The 27,153-nt window shown below is 43.7% G+C and overlaps 1 protein-coding gene across 1 annotated transcript in view; it reads left to right on the top strand.

Annotated features, from left to right (window-relative positions):
• LOC126198520 (myotubularin-related protein 6) overlaps positions 1 to 27,153 on the top strand; it is a 454,460-nt gene that overhangs the window by 275,623 nt on the left and 151,684 nt on the right. Inside the window, exon 3 of the mRNA XM_049934906.1 lies at positions 26,225 to 26,387. Within this exon, the coding sequence (XP_049790863.1) occupies positions 26,225 to 26,387 (163 nt within the window). The remainder of the gene's footprint in view (positions 1 to 26,224; positions 26,388 to 27,153) is intronic.

The raw sequence follows: 27,153 nt of genomic DNA on the forward strand, positions 1-27,153 counted from the left end.
TAATCATTACAATATATCTCCACACCGACTCGCTATTACCACATCTCAACAAGAACTTTTCAGTATCACATCTCAGCAAGCACTCCCTACTAGCACATCTCAACAAACACTCTCTGCTACGAGTTCTTAACAAGCACTGACTACCACGAGCTCTCCCCAAGCACTGCCCACTACGACATCTCAATAATCACTGCCAGTGGAGGCGGCGGAACAATGCTCTTTAGCGCGATCTCTGGCGCTGTGGCTCAGTGTAGCCACCTTTCAATCTATGCACTCAAATTGCGTGAAAATGTAATCACATGTCAGTTCTAGTGTAATATATTTGTCCAATGAACACCCGTTTATTATCTGCAATTCTTCTTGGTGTAGCAATTTCAATGGCCAGTAGTGTAAGTTGCCGGGTAGCTCGAACTGCTATACTGGCCATTCATTGCATGTTCAAGCATGTGTAGGAAAAGGAAACAGTGCTGAAGGTTGGTTGGTTGGTTGGTTGGTTGTTTGGGGAAGGAGACCAGACAGCGTGGTCATCGGTCTCATCGGATTAGGGAAGGATGGGGAAGGACGTCGGCCGTGCCCTTTCAGAGGAACCATCCCGGCATTTGCCTGGAGTGATTTAGGGAAATCACGGAAAACCTAAATCAGGATGGCCGGACGCGGGATTGAACCGTCGTCCTCCCGAATGCGAGTCCAGTGTCTAACCACTGCGCCACCTCGCTCGGTAGTGCTGAAGGCTAAAACGAATTTTGATGATATAGCTCATAATACAGTTAATGGTGGAAAATAGTGCAGGACAGTAGGTACAAAGTAGAATAACTAGGCACGCCACTTTCTTGCCTATTTGAAACGAAACACAGAAGGTGCCATTGGCAAAAGTAGACCCTGCCGCCTCTGGCCATCAGGAAACTCTCACTGCCCAGGTAAATAATAACTATATGCGGGTGCTTTGTCGCGATGTACACATGGCTAAGAACACTGGGTCGCTCCCTTACATTAAAAATATAATATTGAGTATTCTTACTTGTATCCTCAAATTAAAAATATTATAATGAGTATTCTTACTTGTATATAGTTAACCATACAACCAGTCAGAGGTTACCCAATGAGTTTATTTCCACAGAGAGCTCACAACTCTTTTGTATGTGCCTGCGAAGCATAGGGCCCCAAGCCATTGTAGTACTACTTCCTTTCCTGTGCTGCAATCTTACCCTCTGACTAAATCTTTTCTCAGACTTAGTCTCTAGTACAGACTTCCTGCTGACAACCTAGTTTGCATGTAAGACATCCACCTTTTCAAATCTTTGACGGTCACCGAGTACCCAACACGATACCCAGTCGTCCTTGTAGGGGAGGGGATTAAGCAGGCGATATAGCCTCTTAATTACATAGGGAACGCACTATTGATGCCGGAGCCTGTTATCTCTTTGCTCATGTCAATTTGGGGGTACCAAGAGTCTGGGTAATGGTCATCTGACCTAGTGGCGCTCGTTCGGAGAAGAGCCCTCGTTCAGAGTAGACAGGCTCAGTGCAGTGAAAGTTTGCAGCCTGTGGATGCGAAGCTCTGGCAGTCCCTTCAGACGGACCATGATTCCCATTGCAGATCGTTATGATCGAAAGAACGTTTACTTCTTACTCCCCTTAGTTCCTGGTTTGCACCCACACAGATGGAGTACCTGTTCTATCTATGAATCCTATGTTTTTTTGCGGAGAATATTGAAAATGTATTTGGAGAAATCACTTCCCTTAATAAATTGCGAAGTAGTTCTGCCTTAAGGGGGGTAGGACGTCAAACGGGCCGACTTGGAGCAGGAGAGGCACCATAGGACATTTTAATTTGCACTGTATACTTTTACAGATAAATTCATAAGACTTTAACAGCATGACCAGGAAGGATTCAGGATTCATACTCATAGCAGTGGAAGCTCAAAAACGTAACAAAACACTTTTTTTTACATGTGAAATTTCATCATTTTTTCACTTACTACTGGCTGCATTTGTTGCTATAGGTACACTTTTCTTCCTAAGTAAGAGAGATTCTTCGATGACTTTTGCACTGCATACAAATCATAGTTACAGGTGTATGAAACTCTAGAAGTTATTTAATTTATGAAAAAATGAATGAACTGTTGCATTTTAAACTTCATGTTTAGAAAAAACTCAAGTTTTATAGTTAATTATCTCAATTTTTTCCACAGGTTTTTAATAGATTTGGAAAATTCTAGAGTTTCATACACCTGTAACTACTGTTTGTATTCTATGAAAAATTCATCCAAGAATCTCTCTCACTTAGGAAGAAAAGTGTAGCTATAGCAACAAATGCAGCCAGTAATAAGTGAAAAAATGATGAAATTTCACATGTAAAAAAAGGTATTTTGCTACGTTTTTGAACTTCCACTGCGATGAGTGAGAGTCCTCAATCCTTCCTGGTCATGGTGACAAAGTTTTATGAATTTATTTGTAAAAGTATAGACAGTAGAAATTAAAATGTCGTGTCCCCCCAGGGGGTTCACAACTCTTTTGTGGATACGTGCGCAGCGAGCACGGGACCCCGAGCTAATGTGGCCCTCCTTCCTTTCCGGGCTGCATACCTTCCTTTTCCGCATCCTTCCCTATCCCCCATCTTCGCCCCCCCTCCCCTCACCTCTGGCTCTTTCCCTCCCTTTCTCCCCATCTGGGAGTATGGTTTGTGCCTATGTCCAGAGACGGACGCTCGTAAATGTAACGCATTCTGCGCCTTCTCTGCTTGTATGTCTTCATCCTTCCTTTGTCCTTCTCTTTTCCTTACCTCTTCTCTTTACCCTTTTCTCCGCTGCGGCGTTTGAGACCCCTCTTCTTTCCTTTCACTTTCTCATTTTTCCTCCCTGTGCGTGTCTGAAGGCCGACCCACGCATTTTCATGCGTAGCCGGTGACGGGGTAACGCATAATTCCCCGCCCCGGGTAGACAGGTAGGACACGTACGTACCCCCTGGTAACGGCCAGGCCCAGGGAGGGGTGATTACCCGAGCTGATACCTTCCGAAAGTGCCGATTGGTCCCTCCGTCCGTTTGTCGGGAGGTGTGACCTGAGGTGTGAACAATCACCTAAGGCGGGAGTGCCCTCAGAGTGGGCCACCACAAGGGAGGAGCGCGCCATTGGAGATACTGGTAATCGTGGGGGATACTTCCGCAATGGTTTCCTCGTCTTGTACTATGTCTGCTCACAAGCGTAAGTTCACTGAGTCTCAGCCACAGACAGTTCTTCCATCGTTGCCACAGTTCCTTGTTGTTTCTCGGTCTGACGAAGGTCACGACTTCTCCATGGTCAACCCTTTCATTATTCAGAAAGGTGTCGACGCAATTGCAGGTCCTGTAAACTCTTGTTCCAGATTACGGAATGGCACCTTGTTGTTAGAAACAGTCAGTGCCCTCCAGGCACAAAAATTGCTGCGTATACTTCACTGCTCCACACCTTCCCTGTCCGGGTTGAAGCACACTGCACCTCAAATTCCTCACGTGGAGTCGTTTATATACACTCCCTCGATGGATTGTCTGACGAAGAAATTCAGCACTATCTGTCTGACCAGGGCGTAACGGCTGTTCATAGAGTTATGAAAAGGGTTGACACGAACTTCATTCCAACCCGCACTGTCTTCTTGACATTTGACAAAGTTAAACTCCCATCGAAAATCAAAGCAGGCTATGAGATAATTTCCGTTCGCCCTTATGTCCCAAACCCTACGCGTTGCTGTCGGTGTCAGCGGTTCAATCACACCAGCCAGTCCTGTTCCAATCCAGCCAAATGTGTTACGTGTGGCAAGGATGCCCATGAGGGTGCTCGTCCACCTCCATCCCCTCGCTGCATCAACTGTATGGGTGACATCGCTGCTTCCACTCGAGATTGCCCCATTTTTAAAGACGAAAAGATCATCCAGGAAATCAGAGTGAAGGAAAAGGTGTCGACCTTTGCTGCTCGAAAATTATTCGCCAGTCGACAGCCCACCGTGCCTCAGACAGGAAAATACAGCACTATCCTTGCTTCTCCTCGGCCAACAAAGGAGGCGGCCACGCAGACTTGCGACCTCACCTTTAGTACCACGGTCGTCAGATCGGCCAGTGCAAAGATCGCCCGTTCAACCTCACCACTTTCGCCTGCCCACTCTATGGCTCACCCTTCATCGGGTTCTGCCAAATCTCGAGCCCAAAATTCAGACACCAAGACTTTGAAAAAAGAGCATACTCGTGAAGATTTTTTACGTACCCCAACTTCACAACCATCGGTTCCTCCTTCATCTAAACATCATATTTCCAAGAAGGCTAATAAGAAACCCAGTTCATCTCCTTCTCCGCCAAGGCGTGTCCCATCTGCAGCACCACCTGGCGGAAATCGCCCTCAGCCATCTTCTGTGTCGCCGAGGCGCAGTGCTGGCGGCCGATCAACCGGCCGATCGCTGTTGGCAGGAGCTGCTCCTGAACAACCTATGGATCAGGATCTTCTGCCTTCGGCTGAATGCCATTCCATGCTGTCGGTCGCAAGCTCTGAGCAGTCGTTGAGTTGACGGCAACCTTGGTCACATTCCTCCATTTTCTGTTCACCCTATGTCCATTATCCACTGGAATATCCGCGGCATTCGAGCCAATCGGGATGAATTGTCGATCCTCTTACGATCCTACTCGCCGGTCATCATCTGTCTTCAGGAAACAAAGCTGCGTCCCCATGACCACTTTGTTCTCCCCCATTTTCAGTCCATCCGATTTGATCTCCCCTCTGTTGAAGGCACTCCAGCCCATGGAGGACTCATGATTGTTCTCCATGATACTCTCCATTATCACCCAATCCACTTAATCGCTTCCTTCCAAGCTGTCGCTGTCCGTTTTTCCCTTTCTGGATATACCTTTTCTCTTTGTACTGTATACATTCCATCGTCCACACCAATGGCACGAGCTGATCTCCTTCATCTTCTTGGTCAGCTTTCACCCCCCTATTTGCTGGTTGGGGACTTCAATGCCCACCATCCGCTTTGGGGATCTCCACATCCTTGTCGACGTGGCTCACTATTGCTAGACGTCTTCCACCAAGCGGATATAGTTTGCCTCAGCACTGGGGTCCCTACATTTTTGTCTGCCTCCACGACAAATTTCTCTCATTTGGACCTTTCGGTTCCGCTAGCTCGGCGCTTCGAATGGTTCGCCCTCGATGATACACACTCCAGTGACCACTTTCCATGTGTCCTTAGACTGCAGTCTCAACTGCCATATATGCGCCCGCGACGCTGGAAGTTTGCCCAAGCCGATTGGACACTTTCTTCGTCTCTAGCGACATTCGATGACCGTCACTTTCCTAGCGTCGACGATGAGGTCACACATCTTACCGACGTTATTCTTACAGCTGCGGAACGTTCAATACCACGCACCTCCGAATTGCCCCGGCGCCCCCCAGTTCCTTGGTGGAACAAGGCATGCCGTGACGCAATACGTGAGCGGCGACGTGCTCTTCGCGTTTTCCGCCACCATGCTACTTTGGCCAACTGTATCCGCTATAAGCAGTTCCGTGCGCAATGCCGTCGCGTCATCCGCGATAGCAAGAGGGCAAGCTGGAAATTCTTTACTAGCTCATTTAACAACTTCACTCCCTCCTCGGAAGTTTGGAGTCGAATTCGACGGTTATCTGGCGCGCCTAGTTTCTCCCCGGTCTCTGGGCTCACTGTCGCGCGTGATACGTTAGTGGACCCCGTCGCAATTTCTAACTCCTTGGGTAAACACTTTGCTGAGATTTCGAGCTCTTCAAATTACCCGCCAGCGTTTCTCCCGAAGAAACGTGCAGCGGAAGTGCAACCTCTTGCTTTCTTCTCTCAAAATCGCGAAAGCTATAATACTGTTTTCTCCATGCGGGAACTCCAACATGCACTCTATTCTTCTCGCTCTTCCGCCCCAGGACCGGATGGTATCCACATCCAAATGTTGCTGCATTTATCAACCCATAGTCTGCGTTACCACCTTCGCATTTATAATCGAATTTGGACCGACAGTACTTTTCCCAGACGATGGCGGGAAGCTATCGTCGTTCCTGTTCCGAAACCTGGAAAGGACAAACATCTCCCCTCTAGCTATCGCCCCATTTCTCTCACGAGTAGTGTATGTAAGGTTTTGGAGCGTATGGTGAATTGCTGTTTAGCTTGGAGGCTGGAGTCCCGCAGTCTTTTAACACCTGCCCAATGCGGTTTCCGAAAGCATCGTTTTGCAGTTGACCATCTTGTTTCTCTCTCCACTTATATCATGAACAATTTGCTCCGGAAACGCCAAACAGTAGCAATATTTTTTGATCTGGAGAGAGCATACGATACCTGTTGGAGGACAGGCATCCTCCGCACACTGTTCTCTTGGGGGCTTTCGAGGTCGGTTGCCCCTTTTTCTTCGCGAATTTATGGCAGAGCGCACATTTAGAGTGCGGGTGAACACTACTCTCTCCCGTACTTTCTCCCAAGAAAACGGGGTACCCCAGGGCTCCGTGCTAAGTGTTGTACTGTTTGCCATTGCCATAAATCCTATTATGGATTGTCTCCTTCCTGATGTCTCGGGCTCCCTCTTTGTGGACGATTTTGCGATCTACTACAGCTCTCAACGGACCAGCCTTCTTGAACGACGTCTTCAAGGATGTCTCGATCGCCTCTACTCTTGGAGCATCGAAACCGGCTTCCGTTTTTCTCCCACTAAGACCGTTTGTGTTAATTTTTGGCGACGTAAGGAGTTTCTTCCACCCTCCTTACATCTAGGACCTGTCAACCTTCCGTTTTCGGACGTCGCTAAATTCTTGGGTCTTATGTTTGACAGAAAACAACTGGTCCCCCCACGTTTCCTATCTTTCGGCTCGCTGTCTGCAATCGCTCAACACCCTCCGTGTCCTGAATGGTACCTCCTGGGGAGCGGACCGAGTGGTCCTTCTCCGCCTCTATCGCGCCTTAGTGCGCGCGAAATTGTACTGTGGAAGCATCGTTTACTCCTCTGCTCGGCCGTCTATTCTTCGTCGTCTCGACTCTATCCACCACCGTGGATTACGTTTAGTGTCTGGAGCTTTTTACACCAGCCCTGTGGAAAGCCTTTATGCTGAGACTGCTGAACCTCCGCTGTCCAATCGGCGAGCAGTCCTTCTGAGTCGTTATGCTAGCCATGTGGCTTCCATGCCTGCTAATCCAGCCCATGACATTTTTTTCGACGCCTCCTTTGATGTAGTGTATGCAGGCCGCCCCTCCTCCCTGCTACCACCGGGAGTCCGCTTCCGTCAACTGCTCCATTCTCTTTCCTTTCGCTTTCCTAAAACCTTCTTGACAACTTGGGGTACAGCACCGCCTTGGCTCCGTCCCCGGAGCTGCCTGCTCCGTGACCTTTGTCAATTTCCCAAGGATGGTACCCCTTCACTTGTTTATCGTCGGGTATTTGCTGCTCTATGTGCACAAATGAAGGAAGCCACATTTATTTACACTGATGGCTCGAAAACATCGTTAGGTGTAGGGAGTGCCTATATTTTTGGCGACACCCCAAATCAATTTCGGCTTCCCGACCAGTGTTCGGTTTATATTGCGGAGCTTTACGCTGTTCTACAGGCTGTCCACTACATCCGCCGCCATCAGTGGATACAGTACGTAATCTGCTCAGATTCTCTCGGCTCTCTCCTCAGTCTCCAAGCTCTTTACCCTGTCCACCCTCTGGTCCACCGGATTCAGGACTGTCTGCGCTTGCTCCACCTGGGGAGCGTCTCGGTGGCGTTCCTCTGGCTCCCGGGACACGTTGGTATCTGTGGAAATGAGGCGGCCGATATAGCGGCCAAGGCTGCAGTCTCTCTTCTTCGGCCAGCTATTCAATCGATTCCTTTCACCGATCTACGGAGCGTTTTATGTCGTCGAGTTGTTCTTTTATGGCACGCACATTGGTCGACACTTCCCCATAATAAATTGCGGGACGTGAAAGCTATTCCTTGTGCTTGGACCTCTTCCTCCCGAACGCGTCGTCGGTAGTAGGTAATTTTAACTAGACTCCGGATAGGGCACTGTTTTTTTTAGCCATCGACATCTTTTAAGCGGCGATCCTCCCCCACTCTGTCCCCACTGCTCTCAGCTGTGGACGGTAAGACACCTTTTCATTGAGTGCCCCTATTTTACTCCGTTACGCTTCCGTCTACAGCTGTCGCCTGATATATCGTCCATTTTAGCAGATGACACGCGCTCGGCCGATCGCGTTCTCGAGTTTATTAGTGCCAGTGAAATGACGCCAGTCATTTGAAGTTTTTTTTTGGGACAACCAACCCCTTTCTGTAGTGGATTTTTAAGCCTTCCTTCTGCTTTTAGTTTCTCCAATTTTTTGAGTTTCGTTCCCATGTCTGCTGGTTTCCATTTTCGGTTTTTACTGTTTCCTAAGTCACGGACCGGGCGCTAATGACCATAGCAGTTTTGCGCCCTAAAACAAAAAAAAAAAAGTCCTCCTGCTCCAGGTCGGCCCGTTTGACGTCCTACCCCCCTTAATTAAAACAGCTAATCCTACCCAGTCATGAGTGTTATTGTGTTGTAAAAAATTTTTTAAGAAGTTGGTTATGTTCTTGTTCCCATAAGAGCCTGAACATGATAGACTGTTTAATTTTTCACCAGAACTTATTGCTGCGGCCAGATGGACTACACGAACACTCGGAGAAGCCAGGAATCCACTTTGCATGATATGTACATTACATTGAGGCCCATCAGACAACAAAGTTGGCACAGGAACAATCATCCTCACTTTTGAGAAGGAACTGCCTGAGAAAGACAAAATCATGGTCTACCACTGTAATGCGAAGTCATATTTCTCACAGCTGATGGAGTGCTTTAAATGCCAATGCTTCGACTATATGTCCCCTCGGTGCACAAACGACGACCCAGTTTGTGGAGGCTGTGGTCGTCCACTTCGTGGAAACCCGCCGTATCTTGCTACCGCGTGTCTGAGGATTGGGGAGGGTGGTCATCTCTGCAACTGATACAAAGAATTCAAAATATTTTGAAGGTCAGAAAAAGTACAGTAGATTTTGTGGAACCAATGACAGGTTATAGAAGTGATTGTCAGGAACTCAAAGAAAGACATAAAAAGAGGCTTTATGAAGTATGCGTTCTTTGAAAGTCAGATCTGGGAGCTGGAGAGATCTGTAGAAATTGAATAAGAGTCTTTAACCTGTCGTCTTCTAAAGTTGTCCCCCCCAGCGCAGAAGACAGCTTGTCGGTCGGGGGATCTTCTTCGGCAGAGGCTGCTATGCTGTCATCTCGAACCTATGGTTGTGCTTTTTATGGGCTACCACTTGCTCATGTTAGTCTCTGTATCTACAGAGGGCAAGATCTGTAGTACTGACAGTGATGGTAGGCAACACTTCTCATTATTTAAATATTCATTCATTTTACACTGTCTTTTACAACACTCGAAATAGCGTTCTTAATTGTACGGTAACTTTTCCATCCAACTTACGATACAGAGTACGACATGTCCGTCCCTCCAGAACAGAGTGACTAGTGCAGCCGAAGTACTTCGTCTCCCAGGCGCGCCAGAGCGACCCGAAGCACATCGGTTGCAGTATCGTTACTCCTGTGTTTCTCAAAACTAGTGTAATTTAATAAACAAAAACGATAGACTCCTAGGGTAACTATGAGATATTGTCATTTCGGCACTTAGCACCCGAATATGCCGACCAGTCAGAAGCAAGTTCAGTACAATTGGTGGACTCTCCCACGGGACTGGTACATACTGTACCATGTGTCGCTAGTACATCACTCCACTTTATGAGTAGTTTGCAGGTCTTTAGGTTATGTAGTGTGACCCCAAGCACGTGCCAGGGCGAGTGTTTTATGTTGGTGTAATAAATAACCTATGTGAAACCTGCTCCTAAATAAATTGTTCCAACTTCCCACTGAAAACAAATAAAGTATACTCGTTCTTCTCTCGTATACTCGTTCTTCAGCTGGACACAGACTGAGTCCTTTTCCCGCCATTTTTCCCCAGACCGCCATGGGACGACAGCGCCCTCTGGTGGCAGTAAGGTAATAGGTCAGTTGGCGTCTGGACCTCATGGTGAACACACTGGATGGAGCTACTGCCTATGACAACTCAAATTGTTTAAATAAACACTACATGCAAAATAAAGACTTACGTCCCTCGCATCTAGCAGCCCATCACAGGCTGAGTCTTTTTCCCGCCAATTCGAAGGAAGAGGTGGTGGTTGGATGACTTAGGTTAGTGGAGGTAGCTCAAGTGACCTATTTTCCCTGCAACTTTTTTAGGTTAGTGGAGGTAGCGCAAGTGACCTTCCTTCCACCAAAATTTGAACTTCCCGCCATTTTCTTGGGGAGGCAGGGTAGTGGGAGTGGATGGAACGGGGTTAGGTTAGTGGGGGTATTCCAATTGACCTATTTTCCAGCCAAAATTTGAACTTCCCGCCATGACGTCATTGACGATCCATCACCGCCACCTTGAATAAATTTGGCAACAATGTAGAGTGGGGTGTCGCCGGCCTCTTCCCCCCCCCCTCCCCCCACTAATGTGTAACCTGTGGTAGAGATGTGCACGAGTTCGATTGTTCGCCTCCTTCTCCCTACTGTTTCAACTGCAGTGGCGACCATGCCGCCTCCTCTCGAGATTGTTCCGTGTATCTCGATGAGTGTGCTGTCCAGGAGATCCGGATAAAGGAAAAAGTGCCTTACCCGGTCGCTCACAAGTTATTGGCTAATTGCAAACCCTGTGTTCTACTGTCTGGCTCTTGTATTACTGTTCTTGCTACATCTCGTTCCATGAAGGACATGGCCACACAGACATGCGACTTCAGATTCCGCGATGTGTTTGTGAAAACACCCAGTGTCATGGTAGCATCGCCGTCTGCCCATCCAGCTGTGCAACAAGCCACCAAACACTCGCCTCCCGGAGCGAAGTCACCTGCTACACAACCAGCAGACCAGAAAGGACAAGAGGACTACTCCCACGAAGACTGTCTACGGTCCTCCAGCCAACAAACATCTGAATCTTCCCCTGCCAACTGGAAAGGCTCCAAGAAGTCAAACAAAGGGAAACGGTCTTCTGCTTCGCTGACTCTGAGATCCTCTTTGATGGTGTCGCCACGTGATACCCTGCCCGGCCGACCTCCGTGTCCAGAGGGTAGGATTACAGATGGGGTAGCGAATGTGTGAAATTTGCGTGGGAAACATTGAATTTTGTACTGAAATCAGTGAAGTACAGTTCCACGAGGGCTGTGGGCTGGCCATAGACTTACCATAACAGGTCTGTACGAGATCTGTGTCACTCAGATGCCGATCGTGCCGATATGGGGCTATTAATAGTTGCAACGTCAAAGTTTTCACAAGTTAGCCTGTCATTCACAGTTCCCAGCCATGCCAATGAGGTCAGATTGTGTCGGTACAATTCAACCCAACAGCGCTATCAGACTGCAATTCCCGTGAATTTTGTGTTGAAATCTTTGACTTTGTGCTGGAGTGTTAATAACGTCATTTTCCTAGAAATATTCCAGATGACTAAGTGGCCTGAAATAGCTCCCACAAATGTTACATACTTAATTAACACATCACAATCCAGCAGCACAGTTGGCTCTGTGCTGTTTGGACATGTTGCCATCCAGTTCTAAAACCAGAACACAGTGAAGTGTAAAATTGTGTAGCCTTAGAAATACGTCTGAAAATGATGTGTTAGAACGCACAGGTTGTGGTGGGTCTCTGCTCGTAGTGGTCAATAGATGACAAGCATCTGTCCTCATTCTATAAACGGCATGACGGGGCACTGGCTGGTCCTGACACAACACCCTGCAGGTTGCAGCCTGACGGGTAATTTAACCGTAACCCGTGTGTCGTGCAATTTCGCAGGGCTGTGGATGGGACAAGAAGCCCGCAGCACGCACCCGGTGATGTCACATGGCTAGATGCCTGTGGAATGCCTAGCACGGCCCACACTTCGCATCAAGCGAGGAACCAGCAGCACAAGTCGGGACAAGGTGGCTATACCCGGATCAGAATATCAAAGTGATTGACAGCGAGGCACAATTGAGTGTGAAAGGAGGCGATGTTGTAGGTTTCCGGGTGCGCACGCGCGAGCCATGTGGCTATAACAGTGACAGTGGCGCTGTTTCTTACTGGACTACCTTCTCACACCGCCTTTTCATGTGCAGTATCGATTTCGCTTTCCAGGATCGTTGTGGCTTAACAAACGGACTCCCGTGTGTAAAATGATATGGTGTTCCTGTTATTCGTATATCTCAACAAAAGCAACAGGAGGACCACTGTTTTTACAATAATCAGAATGAATAACATTCAATTGCCGTATTCGATACGTAAGGGGTGTTAGAATGGATCTGAATCGTTCGTATAAATACAATAACTAAGGGCATTAAAATAATATAAACTGTTTGAGTACTTAGCAATCACTGTCGTGTGTATGCAGAGTGTTATGCTTGTGCAGAGGAGTATTCCTTAACAATGAGATAAGATTTACACACCATTCAGTCAATAACACCAAATACAAACACAAAAATAAAGACGAATTAAGGCAAAGGGTAAATGCCACTGAGTTCAGAATTACTTTCTTCCTCAATACTGTCGTTATCTGAGGCCTGGTCCGCGGACGAGCCGCTGGAATTGCCCAAGGATACAATTATATTTTCTACGAGTATATTACTCTTCACAACACACACACTTCACATTTCCACAACTCTTTAACAACTGTTTCTGTGTGGCGTACAACATTTCTCCACTTTTGGCGTTATTTGTGCCTATGCTTCCTCTAACAACCTTTAAATTTCTGCCACAGTGGAGCTTTTGTTATTTGTTGCCACGTAATTTTTAATTTGCGCCCAAATCGTTTCGATCGCTTTAAAGTGCCAGTGGTATGGTGGAAGGCTAAGAACCCTGTGGCCGTGTTCTTTAGCTACCTCGTCCACAACATACTGTTGAAACTATGGCTTATTTTGCTTCACTATTTCCATGAGCTCCGCCATACATATATCGTCCCGAATGTTCACGTTGTAGCATTTCAACCATGCAGCAATATCGGCTTTTTTCGTTGCCATAGTTGGAGTTTTATTTTTAATAACTGAATAATGTGGGGGCATTATCCATTACAATGACAGACAGCCGATTTACGTTTTCCAGTAGCTGCCCCTTCACGTAGTTGTTAGTTTTCCTCGATTTGTAAATGAGGAGACAGTTTCAGCTTGCAAGACAATACTTGCGCCCTTTACCACCGGAACAGCAGAAATTCCACATATTTTATCATCTGTCCACTCTTTTCTGACAGAATGACCGGCGTTTCTCGAGGGTTCGTCGAGCCACACAATGTCTTGAAATGGGACTTTGAGTATAGTTCTTAAAAATCGACAACGCCACGCTGCAATGTCGCCTCCCTCCATTATAGTTTTCCGTCCATTGATTTTTTTTATAGCGTAAACCGAGGGCTCTGACAACCGTTAACAAAGACGTTTTGCTGTGTCTGAATAACTCTGCCTCGCGAAGAGTAACACACTGTTTTTTAATAATTAGATGTTCTTTTTTCTCGTAATATCCGTATATATGGCGACGAATGGAATCTTGTTGAAAAGAGTCCAAGTTTGTTACACGTCGTTCTGTCCTTTTCGGGTGTCCGCAGTTTGGGTGAACAGGCACTTCCCCTTCTGCACAGAATTTCTCCTTACAAATTTTGACGACAGTATTTTTGTGTATTTTAAAAGCGTCTGCAGTTCTCTCGGCTACTTTCATTAGTGGCAATAGAGTTGCTCCATTCTCTCTCTCTCTCTCTCTCTCTCTCTCTCTCTCGAAATATTCTCGCACAGAGCACACACACTCACGTGTCTGCACAGCTCCACTAGAAGCTTTAGACACACTATAGCGCAAATTAAACTCGCCGCACAGATGAACAAAGCGCTCAACGAAACGAACCACAACTGTTTACGTTAGCGGGTGCGAGCGTCGTCTACAACTGGCTACAGTAGCCGCTGCCTGCAGTAGCTGAGAGATTTGACAATGGTGAACCGGAGGCGCGGCTAACAGCGTTTTCTGATTGGCTATTGCTGTGGTTGCAGCCTCATGAGCAGCTAGACGTCAATCACTTTGTTATTCTGATCCGGTTATACAATGGGTCGTGCATTGGATGTGTATAGTTTACATGGCTGACGGCTGTGACCCGCGACCCTCTCTGCGTGCTGCCCCGTCGGATGGCGGCTGTTAGTTCTGCTGCCAGACTTGGTCTGGGCTGCACGCGGGATCACGTGTTGGAGCCGATCATGGAGGTGGTCCTCCACAGTGCGTGTCCCACATTTGTTCAAATAATGACGCAGTTCTTCCTATCCTGTCATGGGATACATACACAATAAATGTTTAATGTGACGCCATTTTAAACTTTTAACGATGGCCTGAGTTGGGTAAATCCATGGTATTTTATTGAATTTCCCGTCATTTTAAGAGGCAGTTTTAATTTCACTTCCGAAACCCGGGAAAGACTGTACACTGTAGCTATCGTAGTGGGCTACGCCCTGAGTGCAGCATGGCGGGGAATGGTCAGACTGCTCGATGAGGTCAGAACACAAGCCGTCGTCCTAGTGTCCCGAGTTCAGCGCTGTGTAGTAGCTTTCTGCAGTGCCCACTCCGTGTGCTCTACAGTCTTTCCCACACGATTATACAGGAACTATTCAGTAAAAAAAAGATTTTTACATTGCGCATAGCTTTACTTGGCAGCTTTATGGTGAAGTGCCTATCATCTCGCTAATGGTCATATTTCTTGTGATATTCGCATGTAAGCTGCGCGAAACTCGAAAAAGTTGGCAATAAAAAAAAATGGAGGTCGCTATGATTTTCATTCGATGAAAATTACACTGTATGTTGCTACGAATGAAATTTAGAGAAGATACTGAATTTTCCTTTAGACTTGGCAGGAAGTGTCTGCCTGTCTCCGATCTCGAGAAAATGGAATTTATGTAGCACATTCACTTCCGACCACATGCTTGCAAGAATGAAATATTCGTAACATACATCATATCTCCCCAAACGGTTCGAGATATTGAAACGAGATTTTGGCACACAACAAGGATAGTTTATTAGGGGAATTTTGAGAAAGTGTGGTTCATTTGTAAAGGAGCCCGTGTAATGCTGCCGGGACCTGTTCTTGAGTACTACTCAAGTTTTTGGGATCCACATCAGATCAGATTAAAGGAAGTCACTGAACCAATTCTGAGGTGGGCTGGTAGATTTGTTACCGGTAGATTCAAACAACATGCAAGGATTTCGGAGATGCTTCAGGAAATCAAATTGGAATCCCTGGAGGGAAGGTGACATTCTTTTTGAGAAACACCATTGAGGAAATTTAGAGAACCAGCATTTGATCCTGACTGCAGAAAGATTCTGCTGTCAGCAACATATGTGTCACAAAAGGATCATCAAAATAAGATAAGAGAAATTAGGGCCCATTTGGAGGCATATATACAGCCATTTTTCCCTCACTTTATTTGCAAGTGGAACAAGAAAGGAAGTGACCAGCAGTGGTACAGCGTGCCCTCCAACACGTAATGTATGGTGGCTTGCCGAGTCTGTGTGTACATGTAGATGTAGATATGCTTTTGCATCTCCAAGTCCGTTGGCAACAACATTAATTGCTGGGGCATGTAGAATTTTTACAAGAGAGCTGGTAGCCATTGATACAGCCCTATGTTTTATTAAACATATCTTCTTCAACTGTGTATTTATTTGTAGTGGCTACATAAGCAGTCTTCAATTTATTGATTGATATTACTCTTGTATACTTGTCATAACTGCTGTTAACAATCTTCTCTCTTACCTTACTTATGATACCAGCTGAGTTGTCTTTTTGTGGTTCCCAAGTTGATCCCAGGTAATGAATTGGCTGACTGTTTAGGTTAAAAAAAATTAGTTACTTGCCCAATATTCACTTTGACTATCCCAAGCTTGAATTTGCAGGTGCAAATAAGACCTTTACTCGTCTACTTACTAGTAGATGGAACATCATGTGATTTGCTACTGCCCAGCTCCCCTCCCTCCCACCAATAAACTCTCCTCTATTAAGGAGACAATGGCTGCATAGCAGTATTCCAGGAAGCAATCCACCTTCCTATGCCACCTCTGTACTGATCATACCAGACTAATCCAAGGTTTTATCTTATGTTATGAGCCATCCCATGTTGTGATTGCAGAAACAAACACAGTACCTCACATTCTGGTGGAAACCCCCTCCTCCTAGTTCTCCATACCAAGCATGGTCTTCCAGGTTCTGTGCCTCTATTGTGTATGACATACGGACAGTTCAACTGGTTCTATGTTTCCTCTGAAAAGTGGTGTTTATTCTCAGATATATGTTTTAAACTGCTTTTTCTGGGAAAGGGGGGGGGGGCAAAGTGGTTGGGATTGTGGTTTCTTACACTTCTTGCTAGTCCTGGAGGCGCACAATAGTAGTTCCTCACCAACTACTTGGTCATCCTTCTTTTACTTTTTAGAGATGACACTTCATTGAAGATAAGACTTTAACAATTCCTAATCCTTGATACTACCCTATGACGAAAGAACAATTGAGCAAATTTTTATGCTTCCACAGAGAGAGTGGATTTTGCTCTCGTCTGTAATACTTTAACTATAAGGGACCAGGGATATCACAGTTGTGGGCAGGATGCTCCCCATCGCATGTTGAGCTTCAAGGGACACTAAACTGCATCTACTGACCTGATCATAGCTCCCAACTTATTTTACTGTTGTTGGTTCATCTGACCATCATTATGTTTTTAGCCCTCTCACCTGATGTTACAAATCTCCTAGCTGCTAGAAGATATTATTCATTCTGTTACTGTCTTAGCTCTTCATTGAGAGGGGGGGGGGTCAGATATGAGTTTAGGGTCTTGTGCCACAGATAAACCGTGGGGGAGCCCTCGTCTGTTCTGTGGCCTACATACTGGCCTGACTCTCACTTTTATCTCTCTTTAAATTATATCTGATCTCTGGCTTCAGTATTGCTTTCATTGTCTCGATTTTACCAGTCGTGAATACTATTACAATTCAATCCAGTTTCTGGTTGATAACATTAACACTACTTGGACCGGGACTGTTGGACTGATAACCTTGTATTTTACCTGCCGGACCAGCAAACTGATCAACTACTCATCAAACCCAATGAGCTCATAAACTGTTGGACGAGGCAAGGACAAATGTGATGGTATTTGTAGTTATCAGAGCATTAAAAGGCATAGAAGGTACTTCTGCTGGGGGCTAGTCATGGGGGGTACAGAATACCAAGATACCAATCATTTTTTACCCAAGAGCAAAGTTCAGTGACATCATTGTAATTTAGGTTCTCTCATGAAAGGCCTTTACGTAGGAGGTCACACATTGACTTTTAAGGCAGAGATAGGAACAGTTTGGGGCATAACCCCAACTATCCAACTAAGGATGACATCAGGTAGATCACTGGGAATGCTTTGCATACTGATCTGAAGAATGTGTCGGTCCTTGACTGATGTGACAACCTTTGGGTGAAATGTTCTGTCAAACATGCAAATGCAGAGATTCAGGAGTCACTCAGCAAAATGGAGTAACTGCACATGATTGTGGTTGATGTGATGCCCTTAACATGGTTGCACCATTGACACATGAACGGCTCATCAAAAGTTTCTGGTAAGAGGTTATGTGCACAATTAATTTCCACAAGTATTCCTTGTAACCAGTACATACTCTGTCCAATCCCTGTGATTGCCAATATTATCATGTTTGTTTTAAGGCTAAATGTTTCCAGAAGGCAGAGCTGCTGAATAAGTGTCACACACTTAAAAAATCAGTGGTGAAACAAAAAGGGTCAGCTTGAACCGGCTGTTACTAGGTATCAGCTTCATTCCAGAAAGTAAGCTGATGTGGTGTCTGATTTCATACTTACGCAAAAGAAAGAAGCACACAACACTTATAGTATTTTTTTTGTTTTGTATTAGTTTTTGGAATGTAGGTCATGCTGACAAACTTATCTGTAGTATTCTCCAAAATGTAGATAAGGTTGTAAGGTCATGAGTTGGCAGATTGATATCGAATACTTCAGTTAATCCCAAAAAGTGACAGCTTGTACATCTTTTAATTATCAAAACATAAGAATTTAAAATCTTATGCTAAATTGGTACTTGTCCCCCCACCCTCTTCCTTGGTGGATGAGTCAGGGTGTATTTCCTGAAAGATGGAAGAATGCGATAGTAACATCCATTTATAAAAATGGAGATAAGCAAGTGACATCTATGAGTAGTATAGGTCCGCTTTTGCATGTTCTCAAACATATTGAATAAGCACTCCGTCTTCAGGCCACAAGTGGCCCATCGGGACCATCCGACTGCCGTGTCATCCTCAGTTGAGGATGCGGATAGGAGGGGTGTGTGGTCAGCACACCGCTCTCCCGGTCGTTATGATGGTTTTCTTTGACCGGATCCACTACTATTCGGTCGAGTAGCTCCTCAATTGGCATCACGAGGCTGAGTGCACCCCAAAAAATGGCAACAGCGCATGGCGGCTGGATGGTCACCCATCCAAGTGCCGGCCACGCCAGACAGCGCTTAACTTCAGTGATCTCACGGGAACCGGTGTATCCACTGCGGCAAGGCCGTTGCCCAAACATATTGAATAAAGTAGCTTAAAATGCATCACTGAATCACTTTTCTGAGAATACCCTTTTAACAGTAGCACAGTTTCTCTACAGAGAAAGCTGCATATGATTTCTTAAATTCAGTTTTGATAAAATTAAATAAGTAAAATTATGATGTTGGCATTTTATGTACTCTTCCCAAGGCCTTTGGTTGTGTAGATCATAAAATTTTGCTGGGGAAACTAAAGTGGTGTGGCATTAGAGACATTTGGCGAGCATGGATGGAGTCATATCTGAACAGTAGGAAATAGAGGATCATGTTAAGAAATGATACCTCAGGAATGAGACTGAATTTGGAGTTGGAAAATGCGGTGAGACCCGAGTTTGTCCCAGCATATACGCACGTTGAGATTGCTGTTTATAGGAAGCTCACTCACGTTGATTTGTATCTACAAGCTGATGGTGGTCACCATCCAGCTTAGTGTGAAGGGGTACCCCTTACCTTGGTTCCAGGGCCCATGTCTTTGCAGATCCTGAGAGTCTGTCAGATGAGTTAATCCATCTTGAGGTCATCTTCCGTCACAATGGATGTAGTGAAAGGCAGATCAGATGTGCCCATTCTGTTAATAAGCAACTGTGCACCAGATGAGTGATGATAATACCAAGTCGGCATCAAGGTCTGCGGCATTTCTTCCTTGTGCAGGGAGTGTCTCTAGCAGGATTGGTTGTATTTTTCAGAAATATGATGTGAAATGTGTTTTCCAACCTCCATCTAAGATTAGTATCCTTTTAAGTGCTGTTAAGGGTGCTCTTGGTTTATGTAAGACCTGTTTCTGTTGTATTCCTTGCAGTTGTGTCATGTCATGTATTGGTCAGACTATCAGGACAGTGTATTGAGCAGAAGCATCACACCCTTGCAACAGCCATGCACATCAGCTACTGCAGAACATTGTCTTGGCACCAGTTATCTGTGATGTGTCCATTTCACAGGTGGCTCTCCCTTTGATGCAAAACATACACTATCAAAGGGAGAGCCACCAGTGAAACAACACGTCATATATCAGCAGTTACATTAACACTGTTCAGCCACTTAAATCGGCAAGACTACCTCCCGGTTATCAGTTAGGATGAATGGACATAGGCAGAGGGTGTATCCTGGCAACACACAATATCCTGTTGCAGAGCATGCTCTACAACATGACAGTCGTGTCCTTGGTGCCTGTTTCACCACACGTGCCATCTGGATTCTTCCACAGACTTTTTTGGACTCCACAGAGGGGAACAAACACCACATTATTTCCTTGCTACTCGCCACCCACCTGGCCTTAATTTACTTTAATTCCTTCCGTCTCAGCATTTCTTCACAGTAACTACTCGTTTTTTCAGTCCATTTTAGTTTTCTACTCCCCCCCTCCCCCTCGCACATCTGTTACATTTTTTGTTTACTACATCTTCCATTTTCTGACCTGTCCTCCCCCCCCCCCCTCCCCCCCTGTCGCACATCTGTTACATACAGTGCACTTGGCCTTTTAATGTTATTAACTCGTGCACAGTGTTTTAGTAGTAATTTCTGTCCCACATTCACCTTATCTCTGATGTTTTCAAATCTCGTCCGGTGCAGTCCCCAACAATCAGTCTTTCCTTCTCATCCCATCTGGTAAGTCTCCCCTAACCTGGGGTTCTGGGAGACTTTTCCAAGCTGTACCCCTTTTCCTAAACCTCTCCAACCCTTTTCCTTCACCACTCTTCCTCTTCAAGTTTTCTGCCGGAAGGAGGAGCTACTGGCTCTGAAAGCTTGCATAAGTTAAACCTTTTTATATGTGTGTTCCCCTGCTGCCGCTTGGTGAGTAGATTCTTTTATCTATCCAATCACATTCATTTTTCTGTTGAAGATCATGTAGACTCAGTCCCAGATAAAGCCAGTGGCAGGCTTTGGTTCATTAGCAGGTTGTTGTGAAGTGCAGTCAGTTTGTCTGTTGCTCAAGTGTGGGATCCATACCAGATAGGACTAACATGGGTTATCAAATATATACAAAGGAGAACAGCATGATTTGTGACAAGTTTTTATGAGCTGCGGTAGTGTGTCACAGAAATGCTGAAAGATCTGAATCTGAACTGACAGATGCTTGAAGACAGACACCAATAATTCCACAAAAGCCCGTTTACAAAGTTACAAGAACCACAGTGAGTATAAATATACTGCAGCTCTGTACTTACCATTCTCATAGGGACTGCAAAGATGAAATTAGACTAATTGCAGGGCACTTAAAGGCATTTAAATAGTCATTTTTCCTGAATCTCATATGCAAAAGCAATGAGAAGAGATCCTATGGGAGATATTAATGAGGGCATAATATGCTGAAATGAGGTTTTTGATTAGTTTACGTAGGTGCAAAGTTCCAAAAATGTTGTTGTTGTTATTGTTGTCTTCAGTCTAGAGAATGGTTTGATGCAGCTCTCCATGCTACTCTATCCTCTGCAAGCTTTTTCATCTCCAAGCAACTACTGCAACCTACATCCTTCTGAATCTGCTTAGTGTAGTCATCTCTTGGTCTCCCTCTATGATTTTTACCCTCCTCATTGCCCTCCAATACTAAATTGGTGATCTCTTGATGCCTCAGAACATTTTCTCAACTGATCCCTTCTTCTAGTCAAGTTGTGCCACAAATTCCTCTTCTCCCCCCCCCCCCTCCCTCCCCCAAATTATATTCAATACCTCCTCATAAGTTACATGGTCTACCCATCTTATCTTCAGCATTCTTCTGTAGCACCACACATCGAAAGCTGCTTCTCTCTTCTTGTCTAAACTAGTTACTGTGAATGTTTCACTTCCATACATGGCTACACTCCACACAAATACTTCCAGAAACGACTTCCTGACACTTTAAATCTATACTCGATGTTAAGAAATTTCTCTTCTTCAGAAACACTTTTCCTGGCATTGCCAGTCTGCATTTTATATTCCCTCTACTTAGACCATCAGTTGTTTTGCTCCCCAAATAGCAAAACTCATTTACTACTTTGAGTGTCTCATTTCCTAATCTAATTCTCTCAGCATCACCTGATTAAATTCTACTACATTCCATTATCCACATTTTGCTTTTGTTGATGTTCATATTATATCATCCTTTCAAGACACTGTCCATTCCGTTCAGCTGCTCTCCCAGGCCCTTTGCTGCCTCTGACAGAATCACAATGTCATTGGCAAACCTCAAAGTTTTTCACAAGATCGTTTGCGTGGCCATCCTCCACAGCAAGCATAGAAATCCTTGTTTTGTAAATAAAACTGCCCTTTTCTGCTGCCACTTAATTTATTTATCCCAGATGTGTTTCTCCTTTTTCTTGTTCTAAGGCATCATCAGTGGGATCTATAACAATACAGTTTTGTTGTTTTAGATTATTAAACAGTTCAACTTCACAATTTTTTATTTAAAAAAATCAATTAATTAAGATTTGCTGATATGTGTTTCCTCTCATCTGGTCCAGAGGTCGCACCACCACTTTATTACTGACATATAAGCACAACTTTGCATTCTGGCCTCCTTCATACAGTTCACCATGTTTCTTCTTCTTTTTTGTGGTGTATTATTCTCCACTGTTCTCGATTGTTATATCAAGTGGCAAAAAACAATAGTACACCACAAAAAAGTAGAAACATGGTGAACAGTGTGAAGAAGGTCAGAACGCAAAGTTGTTCTTCTATGTCAGTAATAAAGTGGTAGTGCGACGTCCAGATCAGATGAGAGGAAATGCAGATCAGCAAATCATAAGTAACTGATTTTTTACATAAAAAATTGGGAAGTTGAACTGTTTAATAATCTAAAAACAACAAAACTGTATCGTTATAGATCCCACTGATGATGCCCTTAGAACAAGAAAAAGGAGAAATGTGTCTGGGATGAATAAATTAAGTGGCAGCAGGAAAAGGCAATTTTATTTACAAAACAAGTATGTCAAAGTTTTTATTTCCTCTTCATGGATTTTAATTACTACTTCAAGTTTTTTTTTTTTTTTTTTTTTTTTTTTTTTTTGTTTCCTTTGCTGCTTGTTCAATGTACAGATTGAATAACGTTGGGGATGGGCTACAAATCGTGTCTTACTTCCTTCCCAACCTCTGCTTCCGTATCATGCCCCTCGGCTCTTATAACTGCCATCTGGTTTCTATACAAACTGTAAATAGTCTTTTGATCCCTGTACTTTACCCGCGCCACCTTCAGAATTTGAAAGAGAGTATTCCAGTCAACGTTGTCAAAAGCTTTCTCTAGTCTACAAATGCTAGAAACATATTTTCGCTTTCCTTAATCTATCTTCTAAGGTAAGTCATAGGGTCAGTATTGCCTCATTTGTTCAAACATTTCTACGGATTTCGAACTAATCTCCCCCAAGGTTGGCTTCTACCAGTTTTTCCATTTGTCAGTAAAAAATTCGTGTAAGTATTTTGTAACTATGATTTATGCAGCTGATAGTTTGGTAATTTCCACACCTGTCAACACCTGCTCTCTTTGGGACTGGAATTATTATATTTTTCTTGAAGTCTAAAGGTATTTTGCCTGTTTCATACATCTTGCTCACCAGATGGTAGAGTTTTGTCAGGGCTGACTCTCCCAAGGCTGTCAATAGTTCTAATGGAATGTTGTCTACTCCCAGGGCCTTGTTTTGACTTGGGTATTTCAGTGCTTTGTCAAAATCTTCCCACAATATCATATCTCCCATTTTGCCTTCATCTGCATCCTGTTCTATTTCCATAATATTGCCCTCAAGTACATTGCCCTTGTATAGACCCTCTATACACTCCTTCTACCTTTCTGCTTCCCCTTCTTTGCTTAGAGCTCCATCTGAGCTCATGGTATTTACATAAGTGGTTCTCTTTGCTCCAGTGGTCTCTTTAATTTTGCTGTAAGCAGTATCTGTGTTACTCCTAGTGATACATGACTATACATCCTTACATTTGTCCTATAACCTTCCCTGCTAAGCCATTTTGCACTTCCTGTTGATCTCATTTTTGAGATATTTGTATTCCTTTTTGCCTGCTTCATTTACTGTGTTTTTATATGTTCTCCTTTCATCTATTAAATTCAGTATCTCCTCTCATAAGCAAGGATTTCTACTAGCCTTCGTGTTTTTACCTACTTGAACCCCTGCAGCCTTGACTATTTCATCTCTCAAAGCTACCCATTCTTCTTCTACTGTATTTCTTTCCCTGTTGTCAGTCGCTCTGTAATATTCCCTCAGAAACTCTCTAAAACCTCTTGTTCTTCAAGTTTATCCAGGTTCCATCTCCTTAAATTTCTACCTTTTGGCAGTTTCTTCAGTTTTATTCTACAGTTCATAACCAATAGATGTGGTCAGAGTCCACATCTGCCCCTGGAAATCTTACAATTAAAACATGGTTCCTAAATCTTTGTCTTACCATTATATATTAATCTATCTGAAACCTTCCAGTGCCTCCACACCTTTTCCATGTATACAGTCTTCTTTCTTGATTCTTAAACCAAGTGTTATGCTCTGTGCAAAATTCTACTGGGTGGCTTCCACTTTCATTCCTTAACCCCATCCCATATTCACCTATTACTTTTCCATGTCGTCCTTTTCTTACTATTGAATTCCAGTCCACCATGACTATTAAATTCTCATCTCCCTTCACTACCTGAATAATTTCTTTTATCTCGTCATACATTTCTTCGATCTCTTTGTCATCTGTGGAGCTAGTTGGCATATAAACATGTACTATTGTGGTAGGCAAGGGCTTCGTATCTATCTTGGCTGCAATAATGCGTTCACTATGTAGTTTGTAGTAGCTTAGCTGCACTCCTGTTTTTTTATTCATTATTAAACCTACTCCTGCATTACTGTTATTTGATTTTGTATTTATAACGCATATTCACCTGACCAGAAGTCTTGTTCCTCCTTCCATCGAACTTAACTAATTTCCACTATATCTAATTTTAACCTATCCATTTCCCTTTTTAAAGTTTCTAACCTGCCTACCCAATTAAGTGACCTGAAATTCCACACTCTGATCTGTAGAACGCCAGTTTTGTTTCTCTTGATAACAACATCCTCCTGAGTAGTCCCCACTCGGAGATCCAAATGGGGAACTATTTTACCTCCGGAATAGTTTACCCAAGGGAACAACTATCATCGTTTAACCTCGCAGTAAAGTTGCATGTTCTTGGCAAGAATTATGACTGTAGATTTTCCCTTGCTTTCAGCCGTTTGCAGTACCAGCACAGCAAGGCCATTTTGGTTTATCTTACAAGGCTAGATCAGTCAATCATCCAGTCTGATGTCCCCTGCAACTACTGAAAAAGCTGCTGCCCCTCTTCAGGAACCACTCATTTGTCTTGCCTCTCAACAGATATCCCTCCATTGTGGTTGCACCTATGGTACTGCCACCTATGGTACTGCTACCTGTATCGCTGAGGCATGCAAGCCTCCCCACCAATGACAAGGTCCATGGTTCATGGGCAGAGGGCATAATATGCTGAAATGAGGTTTTTGATTAGTTTATGTAAGTGCAAAGTTCCTCAGTGAATAATCATTATTTGGTTTTTGTTCTACTTTCCAATTGAAATCTCCTATTATCATTTAGCAGTGGAATGTAGTTGAATTAAACCAGGTGATGCTGAGGGAATTAGATTAGAAAAGGAGACACTTAAAGTAGTAGATGATTTTTGCTGTTTCGGCAGCAAAATAACTGGTGATGGTTGAAGTAGAGAGGATATAAAATGTAGACTGGCAATGGCAAGAAAAAGTTTCTGAAGAAGAGAAATTTGTTAACATCGAGTATCGATTTAAGTCTCAGGAAGTCGTTTCTCAAAGTATTTGTACGGGGTGTAGCCATGTTTGGAAGTGAAACATGGATGATAAACGGTTCAGACAAGAAGAGAATGTGGTGCTGCAGAAGAATACTGAAGATTAGATGGGTTGATGACATAACTAATGAGGAGGTACTCAATAGAATTGATGGGAAAAGAAATTTGTGGCACAACTTGACTAGAAGAAGGGATTGGTTGATAGCACACAGACTGAGCCCTCAAGGGATCGTGAATGTAATATTGCAGGGAAGTGTGGGAGGTGAAAATTGTAAAAGGGAACCAAGAGATGAACACAGTAAGCGGATTCAAAAGAATGTAGGTTGCAGTAGTTACTCTGAGATGAAGAGGCTTGCGCAGTGTAGAGTAGCCTGGCGAGCTGCAGCAGACCAGTTTTTGGACTGAAGACAACAAAAACAACAACAATAACAAATACAACAACAGTGGAATTTACAGTAATTTATTTGGCAACTGTTGGTAGATATATTCAAATTTCTCAGCATAATGAGAGCATGTTGATGCATAGACAATAGAAGTTTTCAAAGAATGTATGTAGTGTGTGTTAAAAGAGAGTATTCAGAAAAAAAATGTGCAAATGTTACATTCTTTATATTTGTTTCCTCTTAAAACTAGGCAAGTGAGGTAATAATGAAAGAAAAAATCATTCCTATTGAAATTATGTGAATTTTTCTTTCTATCTTTGTAACAGAAGGTAATAAATCGTCATGAGAACAGACGCAGTAATGCAATTTGTAGCAAATGATGAAACAATTTGCTGTGTAAAGTGACATAAAACAATTGCTTTCCTTTTTTCTTGACAGATCCTTCACAACCATATAGCAACGGTGGAGAAACTGCCACTTACAACAACTGGGTCACCATTGCAGATAAGATGTAAAACTTTCCTGTCAGTAACATTTGTTGTGCCGAAGGAAAGAGACTGTCATGAAATTTACTGCACATTACAGAAACTCTCATTGCCTGGTGAGTTGCAACAATGTTACAAAATATCTCTCCTTTATTAATAATGGATGCATAATATAGGTGAAAATTAGGTACATGGTTGGCATAAATGGTAATGGTGAATGGGTAGTCGTCAGTTCTTTCTTTGGTCTTTCATACTTATGTATTTCAGACAACCACGAATGGAAACTAATAACATGTTGTGTATGTTGATGGTGTATGACAAGCTGAGTTATCCTAGAAATTGTATAAAGCATAATACATGTTGCATGTGGCAAAGTAAGTACTAGTCAGTATAATTATCCATCTTGAGTGCTATTTTCTAATTTTACTTTTTAAGAATTAACAACTGAACATGTTTCGGTGGCAGCTACAATCAGAATAACATTTAAAGTCTCAATATGCTGTATCTCATTGATTCACATGTACACTTGTAAATATGATGATGTATTGCCAAATGTGTAAGACGTATATTTAATAAAATAAATGTAAAAATAGCGCTCAAGATGGACCATTATATTGACAAGTGATAATGATGATCATAGACTTGTACAGTGATTTTATATCATTTACAGCAAAAGTATTCTATTATATGAAATTAATTGAATGTATTGAAATGAAATGAAGAAGGGATTGATGGAGAAGAAATGATGTAAAGACATGAAATGGTATTGGTGAAAAATCACTTAGAAAAATTGGCATTTTAATAAGCTTAACAGTGACAACTGAAAATTTGTGCCAGACCATGCCTCAAACCATATTTTCCTGCTCACAAAAAGCAGTAAAT

The sequence above is a fragment of the Schistocerca nitens genome, chromosome 8 (assembly GCF_023898315.1).
Source record: "Schistocerca nitens isolate TAMUIC-IGC-003100 chromosome 8, iqSchNite1.1, whole genome shotgun sequence".
NCBI lineage: Eukaryota > Metazoa > Arthropoda > Insecta > Orthoptera > Acrididae > Schistocerca > Schistocerca nitens.